A 15043-nucleotide genomic window follows, 5' to 3' on the forward strand; every position below is an offset into this window, starting at 1 on the left:
CGCCAAAAGAGATACACCACAGACGACTGTGGCTATGGGGGTTTGTCCATGGTAAGGTTCAGTTTGAACACAGGATAGGTCTTTTTACTGCTCCAGATGGAAATCAAGTGCATTTTCCTCTGTGTGATTTCCTGCTTTGCCTGTAATGTTCTTAAAGGAATAACAGATTTACACTCCTTGAGTATCAGAGGGGTAGCCGTGTTAGTCTGGATCTGTAAAAACAGCAAAGAATCCTGTGGCACTTTATAGACTAACAGACGTTTTGCAGCATGAGCTTTCGTGGCTGAATACCCACTTGTCCTTGAGTAGATAGCTGTCTAGTTTGTTTAGCCATCACGCTAGCTCTTTAATAACACTTTAAACCCTGCTCTATGGTATTTGAAAAGCCAGGGGGAGAATGCCAGCTTTAGATGTCTGTCTGTTATGCTTTTCAAACACCAACATTTACCAGAGCACTGCTATGTGCTTGCTTTGAGTGAGATCAAGATTGATCTCACCCAAAGCTCTTTTCCAAGTAGTCACTAAAGTCCACAAATTCAGGGGAGTTCATTAGTTTTCTCTCTACTGAAAGTAGCTACTCAGAGTATTTTTTTCTCAAGGCATGTGAAAATAAGAAGGGTGCAATTCTGCTTCTACTTTACCTCCGTGCAGGCCCACTCAAGTCAAGTGTTTGGGAGTGCAGGAGTTAGCCTGAAGTGTTTACAATCTGGGTTGAAGACCAGGAAATGAAGCCTCACACACACATTTCTCTGGAGCACTCCAGCCAAATGTCATACTACCCAGCAAAGTCTAAGGAAAAAACTGAAATTATTGATGCGCTTCTCATGTTAATCATAAGGCAACCTTTTATAGTTCACAGTTAAATTAAAGACCTGACATAACTGGTGAGAGCCAGGCATAATACAAACAGAAGTTTTGTGTATGTTTTCCTACCCAACTCCCTCTGTTTGACCACACCCGCCCTGCTATTAGACACCACATTCTAGAGTTAGAGATTACCAATGTAGTGTTACATTGTCTAGCAAATGTCAAAAACAGTCTGAGCACAGATTTACATTCTTACCATTTTGTGCAGTGTTTTTGCAGTGTGCACCAATATCCTTTTATGCCTAAAATGAGAACAGCGTCATCTCACGTTTGATCAAAGCCTTATTTGAATCCAGGTCTGTAGAAGCAAAGACCTAAGCCCCAGCTCAGTAGGGAGAAAAAGTGTGACAATTGGGGGGTGAGGGGAGGAGAGAAGGTGACTCTATGGTAGCATTCTCCTTCACTGCAAAGCCACAAGCAACTCCTGTGTGCTACTTTATACAATATAATGTAGGTTAAAGAGGGCAGCAGACTGCAGCACAGGGCATGGCCAGATGCAAGGAGGGAAGAGCCAGCAAAACATGCTGCTTTTACAGTAGTCAGGGCTGGCTCCAGGCAGCAGCATTCCAAGCTGGTGCTTGGGGCGGCAATCTTCAAGGGGCGGCAGTCCCTGTTGTCTTGCCCCCAGCAGCGCGCTGAATTGCCGCTGCGGACGGCGGGAGCAGTCCGTGTGCCCTTAGGGTGGCACATGCGTTTCCGCGGTGGCAGCAATTCGGCAGCAGCTTCTATATTTAGCTGTCCGCGGCGGCTTCAGCTAAACATAGAAGCTGCAGCCGAATTGCCGCTGCCGTGGAAACACACCTGCCACCCTAAGGGTACATGGACTGCCCCCACCCCCCGCAGTGGCAATTCGGTGCACTGCTTGGGGCAGCGAAAACTGTAGAGCCGGTCCTGACAGTAGTGTAATCAGCTTTACCCCCTGTTGTTGTTGTTATTTTATTTAAAAGCCATTTTAAAAATATGCCAGGAGTTGCTCTAGTCTGGGAAGGCACAGTATTATTGATGGTGGATAGAACTGGAACTATCAATAAATTCATATTCTCTCTACTGACTAGCCAGTGGGGTGGAAGCAGATGATAATGCCATATAATGTAGGTCCTGTCTAATCAGTAACTATTGTTTGGGTTCATTCTAATTTACCACTACCAGAGAGATAGTATTAATAAATGTATTTAAAATCTGAAAACTATTTCCTTTCCAGTTATAACCGTTGTAGGATAGGTCCAAATTTAGATACTGGTTCTGATGCATTACAGGCTTTGCATGCCCATGGAAAGTGATTCAGCATTTGGTGCAAAATGTAGGTTTTTAGCATTTACATAAAGCATTGCTTAAAGAGGGAGGAAAAAGTTTAGATCCACTTTGCTACCAGATAGATGAAGTCAAATGTACACATTTTCAGCTTCTCAACTATAATAGTGCTGCTTTAAATTCTAGATAATTCTGCATAATGCTCTCAACATAATATTACATTGCTCACTTGCACTGAAGCCTCGTTATATTTATTTAACAAACGGGCTATCACGTTAACCCAGGAGTAATTTAAAGTGCTCTTTTCTTTCTATTCCAATGACAGTGTACAAAATAATGTTCTCAAAATACAAAATTTAATCAGTAAAGGGTCTTATGAATGTTTTTAAATTAAATTAAGTAGGTTGAAGCTCTTCTTTTTTCTACTCTCAAATTATATTGTTATGTTAGCTTTCCCGGGAGAAATATAGCCGACCAAGGTTAAATGATTCAGATAAAGTTTGGCACATCCGCTTAATCCAAAATCAACTAACTGGTGCCAAAGCTAATCACTGCATGAGCAGAATGGAGGCATTCTGTTGAAGATTAATTTCTTTGTGGTGTGAGTTTCCCCATCAGTAAAATGAGATATTTGCATACCTTACAGGAGTATGTTGTGGATTAATTAATTCATACCTGACAGGAGTGTATGCCGTAGAAAATCTTTTACTGTTAGGCCAATCGTACCCAAACTTTTTCACATCATGGGCAACATTTTAATAGAGAGGGTGTCTCCAGGATCCGTTTGTAATCACATAACATTCCAGAGGTAACTAGCAATTCTTTACATGGCATAGTAATGTTACAAATCTGATCTGTTTATTTTGGGTGTATTTAATGTGATAAGTGTTTGTCTCATTTGAAAAAGTTAATCCCACTGTCAGTTTTACTCTTAATTTCATCTTCCCTTTCCATCTATTCTTTTCCCCTTTCCTTCTTTGTGCATGCACCCCCTTCCTGTCTTCCTTTGCCTCGTCCCCTTCTCCCCTGCACATGCTGCCCAGGCATCAATCTCTTTGTCTCCCTCCACTCCTGGATATACTGCATGGCCCGTGTCCCCAAGCGTTCCACTGCTGCAGGCAACTTCAGTTTCACTGGTCCATGGGGACTGCTTCGGTTTCCTCTCATGTAGAGTAGTTCCTACTAGCTGCATCAAAGCTGCCTCCTTCTTCTTGATTACAGCTGCTTCAACAGGCCTCCTGATAGGAGGAGAGCCAGCACCATGTGCCCAGCCACTTCTCTGCAGACCACCAGTGGTCCAGGGGCCACAGGCTGAAAACAGCTGAACTAGGTGACTGAAAATCTTTACTTTTTTACCCTTCCCTCTCCCCCCCCCACCAAAAAAAGGCAAAACAAAATCCATGCAAATGCTGTGTAACCACCAAGACTTGTCTAACATCACCACTCAATCGCACTGTGTTCCTAGCTTCTCAGTGTCCTCTCCCCTTCAGTGTTTCTGTCTTCTCATTCTACCTCCTCATCTATGTTGCCAATCTAAACTGCAAGCTTTTTAGGGCAGCGACCTCTGTCTTAATATCCGACTGTAAAGCTCCTAGTTCACTGGTGGCAGGATATAACTAATTAATAATAGCACAGCACTTTGGAAATGTTACATGGTATGTAATATAATTTGTCAAGAACAAATCATGTCAAACCAACCTAATAGTTTTCTTTGACAGGGTCACAAGCTTTGTGGATAGAAGGGAAGCAGTAGATGTGGTATAATTTGACTTTAATAGGGCTTTTGATACTGTCTCGCATGATCTTCTCATAAACAAATTAGGGAAATACAATCTGATGGAGCTACTATCAGGTGGGTGCATAACTGGTTGGAAAACCATTCCCAGAGAGTAGTTATCCATGGTTCACAGTCAAACTGGAAACGCATATCCAGTGGGATCTTGCAAGGATCAGTTCTGGGTCTAGTTCTGTTCAATATCTTCATCAATGTTTTAATAGTGGCATGGAGAGTACACTTATAAAGTTTGTGGATGATACCAAAGTGGAAGGGGTTGCAAGTGCTTTGGAGGATAGGATTAAAATTCAAAATGATTTGGACAAACTGAAGAAATTGTAATTAGAATGAAAATCAATAGGGACAAATGCAAAGTACTCCTCTTAGGAAAGGTCAGTTGCACACTTACAAAATGGGAAATGACTGCCTAGGAAGGAGTACTGCAGACTGGGATCTGGGGGTCATAGTGGAGCACAAGCTAAATCTGAGTCAACAATGTAACATTACTGCAAAAAAAGTAATTATTCTGGGATGTATTAGCACGAGTGTTGTAAGCAGGACTGGATTATTGTGTCCAGTTCTAGGTGCCACATTTCAGGAAAGATGTGGACAAATTGGAGACATTAGTAGCCGTGTTGGTCCTATTAGAGAGATAAGGTAACTGAGGTAATATCTTTCATTGGACCAACTTCTATTGCTGAGAGAGACAAGTTTTCAAGCTTAGTCCAGTAGAAGATATTACTTCGCCCACCTTGTCTCTCTAATATCCTGGGTCCAGCACAGCTACAACAACTCTGCAAACTATTCTGTATTTTCAGGCAGCAGATTTTGAATGACTAATTAACAATTTTCATACCAGGAACTTGGTTTACAGAGTTACTCATTCTCTCAAGGAGCAGAAACAATAGCACTAGAGCTTGGACTTAGGACTAATGATCAAAACTAAGGAATGCTGCTTGAATTTCAGATATTTTGTAGTCACAACAAACAGTTAATGAACCAGCCATTGGCCAATAATTATTTGAAGGAAACTTGGCAAATCATTTTGAATAATGAATAAATTCGAGGAAGTAATAAACTATTCATGTATAAGATAAAAAAGAGGCTTGGTGAATTAAATAAATAACTCACCTTGAATCTTCTCCCTTGAATAAACCCTTGTTTATATTCTTTAGCAGAGGAGATGTAACATTGTCATCCTATCTGCTTCTGATGAAGTGTAAGCTTATGCTGTCCTTAACGGAGGCTGGTTATTTTATCCCTTTGACTTGTTTATGGTTCTTGAAAACCCAAAGCTTCAAATACTGTCTGAAGCAGAACTGAGCCTCAGCAGCGTTAGGCTAGCCCTAAGCCAGCTTTTCCTAGAGGGAAACTCACCAATGCAAATGTTAAAAATGTCGTTCACCAGTGAAAGGTTGTAATGTAAATAACAACCAGTGGCATTTGCTCAGTGTTTCTGGTTTTGGATTTTCATGGTATCATAACAAGCAAAATTTAAATAAAAAGGTATCATCAGACTTATCAAAGTCAATCCTTCTTATCCTCAATTTTGGTTTATACAGATTGTTCCCTGTGGCTCCAATAACACATTCTATTGGCAGGGACAGATTGTTCAATCAGTGTTCTTGAGGCTTTGGGGTGGTTATTATTTTGAATAGTGTCTTTTCTAAAATACAAATAGAACAGAAAGAATTACCGCAGCACTCTGGGCCGAGAATTATTGTGATGGGTGTAAATATCTCAGGAGAAAGTAAGGGGCATTCACCTTGTTGCTGCTGCCACACACATTTGCGGTGCTGTTTTTAAATCACTGTGATTAATGAAGTATAAAGGCTGGAGAATAAACAGAATACTGATGGACAACGGCTATCAGGATTGCTCCCACACATCCACTGTGATGGATTCCACTATAGACTCCTAATCTGGAGTTGAGGGGAGCTCTGTGAGAGACAACTTTGCCACCTAGAGAGAGAGACCAAGACTTAAAGGAATTTAGGTTTTCTGGTTTTGCGAAAAGGAGAGGGAAAAAAAATCCAAAGTTGACTCAAAATTTACTTTTAAATGAAACTGTTACTTGGACTGTTTCTAGAAGATGGCTATTTTACTATACTTCTTGGAGTGGCACCATAGACTTGCATTAGAGTGTTGATGCTTTGAATTTCTCAGCTAACATTTGTATTATTTAGTTAAGTTTTGCTTATTCTCTAATGACCATGTGTTGAATTCTGTGTGGTGTTCTGTCCATCAGCTGCGAGGATACCTTTTTTGTTTGCTTGTCTAAGTCCTTTAGCAAGTAGATAAAATTATTCTCCAACAAGAATGTAACCTTTGGATCATATGTTTGACAGCTTTTCTCTTAATTTATGCATTGAACTGCTTCTGTTTAATATGATCGACCTTTGGGGGTCTTGCAGGTGATTCAGTTATTCTAGTGTAAAAAACTCTGGAAGCAAAATACTATGGGCTATATCGTGCTCTTGAATTACTGCATTGGTCTGAGGCAGCGCAGAGTTACACTGGAAAAGATTATTGGGTGAAGTTGGTACAGTCATCTTGCTGGGGTGTCTAACTTGCTGTATAGATGGGTCCTTAACCCTGCCTCCTCCCAACTCCCTGGGGGCAATGGAGGGGACATTTCCTAAGTTTTCTTGCACTCAGGAACTGCAATTGTCCTTAGTGCCAAGAGGAAGCATGGAAGAGGAAGTGGGCACGGCAAAGGCTTTTTTTACTCTCTCCCTGCACACTCTTGCAAAGGCTAGGGACAATCTGGCCCATACATCATATGCCAAGTCTTTCATTTATGCAGGGAACAATACAGGCCCTGAAACAGATGCCTCTTGACATGAATTCTGTGCTGTCTGTGCACGCTTTTAATATGTTCTTAAAGATTTTCAGATTTGGAAATATAAATGACGTTGTTTCCTCTATCTGCTCTGATCCCAGACACATACACATGCATTTTGGCAGAACACATTCCTGATAAAACATTTTGCTGAGTATAATTGCATTCTGCCAGGGAATCTGAAATCCTCCTTTATTCAAATCTCTATAGAAAGACTCTCCTGAGATAGGCACTTTGATTGTGAAGGTGTATATGACCCTGTGTTTTCAGTTTTTCTGTCAACAAGAGTAGAGATATTAGTGTTCATACCAGTGACTGCAAATCTGTTAGTGGGCAGGAGCCACTGATGAGAAGAAATTGGGTGAACAGATAAGCACAATTGAACTCAGCACAATAGACAGCTTGATCAGAATGACTCCTTTTACACTACATCAAACATGAATAATTTCCTGTCTGTTGCATTATATTAGTTAAATAACTGAAAGCCCTGCTGATCTATATGGGGCTTAAAATAACATTGTCTCAGTGGCAATTCTGTGATTTCTGCAAAGATGTTTTGTTGCTGATTAGTATTAAAACAGGCGTGCCCAACTCTGCGACAGTCAGACTGTATTGGCATCTCGCCAGGAGCCCGGGGCTGCAGTTAATTAGTGGTTAATTTATCAAAAATAAATGTGCAGCATATTTGTTTGTACTTTTATCTTCCTCAATAGGTTAACAAAAAAAATAAAAACTCAGCTTTTGATCATCTTTGGTCTGATCCTGCACTTACACATAAATTCCATGGCAAGACATTGTAGGTCACAGTTGTCCCTAAGGACGCCTATTGGACACCCCACCTTGGGGCCAGTGCCACTTCCTTGATCTGTCTGATTTGTTCTTGCACAACACAGGAGTCTGTACTTTACAGAGTCAAAATCCCTGGTTGTTATGTGACAGCACTGAAGCACATTGAGCAACTCAGAATTCACTAGATTGTTCGGGAATGTGGCTTCTTTAAGATCCCGAGCCAAATTATTTTGTCATTCATGAATGACCACTTGCTTTCAAACACAGGTATATGTTAGTCCATTGCTCATTTTGATTTCCCTCTCCATCTGACAAGTGACTCAAAATCAAAAGAAGCTATGGGTCAAGTTCTACTCTTAACTATAAGGATGTAAATCTGGAGACGCTCTGTGATGGAGTGTACAAACCCCACACTGGGCACTAAGGGGTTAAGGAATTATTTTGGGCTCAGCCAGCCCTGCCCCACTACACCTGCAGCAAATGCTCCATCTGCTGGAATAATTAAGACAGGGAATTAGATCATTTGGGTGGCAGAGGTGGAGATGAGCAGACCTGCAGCCCACAGCTCCAGCAGCACAGAGTAGAGGGCAGCCTAAAGGCTCTGACACAGCTGCTCAAGAGGGGCCTCCCTGAGGGAAGGGAGGACCCACCCCAGAGACAATCAGAGAGGGAAGTATCTCCCTCTCCCTCATCTGTGGACCCTGGACATTGGTAACCCACTCTTACTTATTTGGTTTGGGCTTCCCCAAAAGTGGAAAGCCTTGGACTAGGCTGACCTGGGGAGGGGAGAGGGAGGAAGTGTCCCAGGGAAGACAGCCTTAAGCAGCCTTGTTGCCAGACCACTGGTAGCCCAAAAGGCCCGTGGTCAGAATCCATTGGAGTGGGAGGGCCCAGGCTCCCCTCCCCACAACCCCGTTGGCAGTCAGCAGTTGTGGTCATGACCACTAGGCCACGCTCCCCAACCAGACCCTGAGTGAGGACCAGTACACGCTCTATTGACTTTAGTAGGGGTCTGTTGGATTTACACCTGTGTAAATGAGAGCAGAATTTGGCTGTGTGTGTATGTTTCTAATGCTATTGATAAAGCAGCAATATATTCGCTTCATACTGCTCTCTGTGCTCTAGAGGAGGCTGAGCAGATCTCTGTGCTCTAGGCTTATAACTGATCTAGGGTCCCTGGCCTTCATGGCTCTAGTTCATTCACAGAGTCAGCTTTACGGTCACTTTTGTGGGAGCGCTTTGTCCCCTACTTTGTCACTGGTAGAATTCTGAACTAATACACACGGGAGGGTTGGAAAAGGACAGCAGTGATGAAGGAAGAGAAAAGAAAACTGTAACTGTTCACCTAAATGGCTGATGATACAGCTCGGCTACAGATACACACATAGCCCAAACAGGGAGGAGCCTGGCAGAGTCTGGATTGATTTGAAAAGGACCTTGAATAATTGTAAAGCATGTTTTTTAATGTATTATCTGCACAGATCTCCTCTCAGCTAGACAGATTAAGGGGCGTCTCTGGTAGCATCACCCACATCATGTGGTATGGTGAAAGTTGCAGATGTCAGTGGAATTTTGTCCTGGGGAGGAGCCCTTCATTTCATACTGCCTTCAGGAGAAGTTTGGCAACTCATCTTAACTGAGCCTGGTCAGAAGTTCTGTTCACCCTAACACATGTGCGAAGTTATTGTATAACTGAGGTCTGGATCATTACAAATAGCTAGAGAACCCAGTTGAAATTGTGAGAGCTGAGATATAGGTCACATTCAACTCTAATCATGGTAAAAAGACAGGGTGATCCCCTGCAGAAACTGGTCCCTTACCTGGAAGATAGGTCGTAATCATTGTCAGCTGAGGGGAACTTACCATCTCTTGTCCCCTCACACACATATACATCTCATTCTCTCCCCATCTTCCTATGATGGTCCAGCTGAAAATTTCACACCCCTTCAAGCTTCTGACTCAGGAAGGCAATTTCAGACTCAGAGCACAGCTGGATAATTAAGTTTAACAGATTTAATATTTTATTTTTGAAAGTATAGAACAGAGTCTGCTGGCCAAGAGAAGAGTGTTTAATAGCAGTAATTCTGTCCGGTGTTCAGTGTGTTCTAGTGTGCACGACAGGGGATAGAGGTAGTAATAATGCTGTGCCCCATGTTCTAACTTAATTGGAATAGTGGGAAGTTGGGGTTAAGCAGATATCTCTCTGACACAAATAACTGATGCAAACATGCTGTTCTGGAGTGCCATGTATTGCATATATTGTGCATGTGTTGGGAGCAGGGATTGTTGTCAATAATGCTAAAGTGCGTTGAATCATTACACTATTGACTAACTACATTTGAATGCTCCATGGAAGCTATAGAGATTAGAAAAGGCTGAGAATCTCTCTCTCGACATCCTTCCAGCTGGTAAAGAGAGAGACCATTGCCTTAATTGTGAGTCTAGATTGGACAGGGCTGAGGAGTATTTTTCCCTCCCATAACATTTTTTTCCACCTTACTGTTCTTCCTTTCTTCCAAGTGCTTTACTAACGAATGACTGAAGCCTCACAACAGCCCTGTGAGGCAGGTAAAAGTCATATTATACCCATTTTAATGAACAAACTGAGGCAAAGGAATACTGAGTGTCAGCGTTCCCTCTATTTTTTCCCACTCATGTGGAATGAATTTTGTTATGTGCATCAGTATGGAGCTGATGTGTGACACATCACCTCCATATTGGTGCACATAACAAAATTCATGTGATGGGGGTGGGGCTGAGGGGTTCAGAGTGTGGGAGGGGCTCAGGTGTGGGGCAGAGGGAGTACAGAGATGTGAGGGCTATGGATGGGGGTGCGGGCTCTGGGGTGGGGCAGGGGATGGGGGCTCAGAGCTGAGGCAGAGGGTTGGGGTGTGGGCAGTTTTAGGCACCTAAATGCTTCAAAAAATCTGGCCCTTAGGCCCTTTTGTAAATTTTACCCACCGCAGGCTCTCTGCTTTAGTCTAGTGTTTATTTTGTGTATATGGTTAATATGTGTCAAATGAGTCTTTAGAAGAATGGAAATTGGAAGGGAGGTTTGGGGAGTTTAGTCACCTTGCCTGTCTCCTGCCCTGAAAATCTAAATATAGAACCAGCTCCCTTCATAGTCACTCCTACCTAACCAGCTGATCCCTATTTACACCGCCTTCCAAAATTGGATATTCTTTCTTTAGGGCATAAACCAATTTTGTACCTGTCTGATATTTCTGTGGTCTTCTGTGTTCAGATTCTATTTCTGTTTTTCATTATGTACTTGAATTGCATAATGATTATCTTTAAAGGCCCAGCTGTCCCTCCCATGCCAACCACATTGTGTCATGTCACCGTCCCTGAACTGCATTTTGAGTAATCAGTGCAATAATCTTTGCGCAAACCGTATCAGACACTTACTGGAAAGTTCTAGTTTGTTCCTCAGTCTGTCAAACATGAGCAGACGTGAGAGGGTTCTGATCTTCTGATGGATGCTTATTTCCCATCTCTGATATACAGCAGGTAACGTTTGTGCGGCGATCCTGCTTTAGGCCTCAGACGTGCTCTACATGGCCTCTCTGTCTTCTTAAGATTTCAGACTTTGTTAGAATGGGCCATATTTATCCCTGGTGCAACATAACTTACTCCTTACAGGTCTGGAATGGAGAGGGGTTTAGACATCAAAAAGGAGATTCAATGTAATGAGAGTAACTTTACATGCAAGAGCTGCTTATTTTAAAAGTTGAGTTTGATATTGTAATTAGAACTGAAATAACTACCAATGCAATAAGCAAAGCTGACTAAAGCTATGTTTTGATATGCATGGAGAGTGTCACCTTGGATTATGAAGTGGGACATTACTGTGCCATTTAGCACTACCGTTGACAGAACAAATTGCACAAAGCTGGGACTATAAATCTTAGCTAGTAACAGCAATCATGTGCCAAATATCTAGCCTTAACTGCAAACTCTTTCATTTTCTAATGTTTATGCCATAAACAGAAGGGGTTGTAAAAGTAAGACTATAATGAAGCAGTGAAACTTCCCTCTCTCACAAAAAGCATTGTAAGATTTATGAAGCAGATACAATTTAGCATAAGGGACCAGGAATAAAAAAGGACCAATGTTAAATAGAATCAAAACAGCATTTTGATGCTCTACAGCTTTAAGACTAATCTGCTTAAGCTAGTTTATTAGAAATCATCTACTAATTTTAACCAAAACAGTTTTATCCTAATTAAATCATAAATACTAGAGGATATACTTGTTGCATTTGGATATTTCTCATTAATAATGGTGGAGTTATACACAAGTGTTTTTGGAGAAAATAGTGACCAAGTCAGTCATTAGGTAAAAAGAATTCTTGAAGTGTACAAGATATGTCAAAGTTCAGACACAGTCTGGTGGTTCAGTCCAAGAGAATGAGATCTGAACTATTCTAAAGCCCTATAGGACATTAGCTAGATTTCTGTGTTCTAAACACAGCATAACAAGAGCAGATTGAAAGCTGCACATTTGTTAGCTTGATTAAATGTGCCATCTGCTGGCTATGTAGTGATCATTAAAATTTTAAAATATTAAATGCAATGAACTTTCCAATACTTTAGATATCAGCAAGAGGGGTATAGAATGGAAGGTTTGTAAGAAACCCTCATGATCTTCCTCATTTTTTAATTGACTCCCGAAAGTATCAAGCATTCCTAGATAGCAGTACTTATGGCAACATACGGCTGTTTCTTCTACTTACATCCTGTTATTGCCCAAGCTCCTGTTAGTTTTGGTTGTTGTCTCACTCTTCACTATGACCCAGATTGAATGAAGCATTATTTTAGTTTTCAAGTGTTGAATGAGTTAATTCCTATTACACTCTGAGTCTTATCATAGGCATGCTATTGCTTTATATACCACAATTGCTGAAGTCTCTTGTTACTTGAATTGTCTCATAGTACAGGTTCAGATCAACAAACCATCGCTGGAGGCTTTGCTCATGTCAAGACTGGGAATTTACAGTAAAAACATTAACAGAGCTGTAAATAGTATCAACAAATGCTCTAATAATGTATTTACTGCCATATGGTTTAATGTTCTTTGTTATAAGAAGTGTCTGATAGCAAGTATTGGTTACTATTTTTAATATATCTTTTTAATCCAAATCAGACAAATCCCTTTCAGAGAGGAGGGAAACTCATTATACTGGTAAAAAGGGTGGAGTGTTGGTGGCATTATGTTGTACTCAAGTACAATCTGATTTTAAGGTCCCTCCTTCTCAGAAGAATTAGGTTACCTGGAAGTGAGAGGTTTCCCTCTTGCTTAAGTGTTTCATTGTTAGCCTATGATGGATGTGATGGGAAATGTATACTCTGCATGAGGAGGAGAATAATCTGAAGAATGGGATTGTCCAGGATAAAGAGGTATTAAAGAGAACCCATGTCTGGTGACTCGCCAGCTCTGAAAAGGGCGGGGGGAGTGTAGAACCTTTGCTTTGTATATGTGGTGTTTGCTGGTTGAAATTAAATAGTGAAGGTGATGTTATGCAGTCATTTACCTCTGGAGACACAGAGCCACAGATGACGCTTTATCACTCCTCTTCCAGTGCTATTCAGTCTCTCATTATAAATCTGAGAATTGAATATATGTGTAGATACCATCTAATCAAATATTTGTCATCTTAATTAGAAAAAGGGCTCCTTTTTAGATTACTGTTGACTCGAAGAAAATGTAAGTATTTTTGTCTCCCTCTCTCTTTCAGGATATTAAACACAATGCTGTTTGAATTGTATGAAGCTCTGGGCAATTTTCCTGCCCTGTGGTTCTTTAACACATTGCTCATAGTACTTCAAGTCCTGCACTGTTTATGGTCTTATCTAATCATAAAATCAGCGTATAAAGCTATCTCCAGAGGCAAGGTAAGATGACACAAACACTGTCTGATGTTTCGCAGTAACATGTTGTTTGTAATGTTTTTAAAATTAGTAAATAGCACTTAGTAATTGTCCAGTGATTTGTTCTTTATCTGACCCAAAACACAGACTTGAGGACAGATGCTGTATTGTGATATGCTTTTCCTTCCTTTAATGGAAAGCTTACTAGCTTTGTTCCTTGATAACAAATGTACGAGATATGTGAACTCCAAATACATGCATTTTTAAGACTAGGATTATGTTGTTGTTAATGCTTCCTTTTTTAAAAATAGGTGTGTCAAATCCCACTACACATATAGGAGTTGTGTAAATAGAACTTGTTTGCATTCTGCCAGTTCTGTTTTACTTCCTTTCTTAGAATATTTGGTGAAAATTATCTGCCTCCCATTGAGAAGAATAATAAAATAAACTGAAATGTGTCATGCTGTCTCTTTGGTAATTGGCAGAGATGTGGGTCTGAACTCTTTACAGTCTTAAGCTTCAGGGGCCTTTTGGCTGAACAAAGGGCCGTATTTCCAGGAGCCAAAGGGCGATACCACTTTGTACAAAATTAACACATTGTTGCCACTTTGATTTTTAAAAAGGGTGTGGTTCACAGCGTCTACAAGTCCAAGCATACAGTATGTCCAGACTACTCAAATCAAAATGCTGAACTATTCAGTCTGTGGGCGCAGACTAACAAGGAGCAAAGCACTTAAGCATGAGCTTAACTTTAAGCCTGTGAGTAGTCCCACTGAAGTGAATGGGACTGTTCATGTGCTTAACTGCTTTACAAGATTGCGGCCAAAGTGCTCAGCTCCTTTTTGGATTGAGTCCACCTGATATCAGCTGCCCCCTCTGTATTAAAGATGTGTACTGCCGTGGTCTGTGATTTTGTCTGAGGGCCACGGTTGGGACACCTCTGCTTTAGCAATTCTAAGCCTCAGTGATCCTGATTTCACACCAGCATTACTGTGACTTTCTTACTCTACTTGTTTATCCTTTTCCTTGTGCTGTCCTGGAAGGCTGGAAAGTGGAACCCTTTGCATGTAAGTTTCTCTGATTCTGCTGTGCGAAAGACACATGCATACAAATCTATGTTTTGCTATTCCCTGTGTCCTTCCTCCCTGTTTCTTCTGATTGTTACACCCGCTTCTTGCTTAGGCTGTGTTTAGAGGCAGGGACTGTTTTTAACTTTGTGTTTGTGCAGTGTCCAGTGCTTAATGTGTCCCGGCACCTCTAGGCTGGTCACATCCGTTATGAAAGTAAAAAAAATTGCGTGAGCCCCAGCACTTAATTGCTTGAGCCCCGGCACCTCTTTCATTACAAATTAAGCACTGGCAGTCCCTAACCCCAAAAGACTCCAGTCCTGGTGGAGGTATCTAGCTACTGTAATACAAATAAACATAACAGACTGTAGAATAGCCTAACCCTCTGCTCTGGCACCATTCAGGTTGTGTATTTCAGTGTATGTCAGCTACCTAAAGAATTGAATTTAAATTTAAATTAATTCCATCAAAGAAAACTGCAAAGACATTAAAAGCAGCAAAGAATCCTTTGGCACCTTATAGACTAACAGACGTTTTAGAGCATGAGCTTTCATGGGCAAATACCCACTTCGTCGGATGCAGT

The 15043-nt window shown here is 41.2% G+C and overlaps 1 protein-coding gene across 3 annotated transcripts in view; it reads left to right on the top strand.

Moving 5' to 3' along the window:
• The window catches only part of CERS6 (ceramide synthase 6), a 235840-nt gene that overhangs the window by 191019 nt on the left and 29778 nt on the right, over positions 1-15043 (top strand). For all 3 annotated transcript variants that reach the window (XM_045032350.1, XR_006582637.1, XR_006582638.1), the window contains exon 9: positions 13261-13417. In XM_045032350.1, coding sequence (XP_044888285.1) covers positions 13261-13417 — 157 coding nt within the window. The remainder of the gene's footprint in view (positions 1-13260; positions 13418-15043) is intronic.

The sequence above is a fragment of the Mauremys mutica genome, chromosome 10 (genome assembly GCF_020497125.1).
Source record: "Mauremys mutica isolate MM-2020 ecotype Southern chromosome 10, ASM2049712v1, whole genome shotgun sequence".
NCBI lineage: Eukaryota > Metazoa > Chordata > Testudines > Geoemydidae > Mauremys > Mauremys mutica.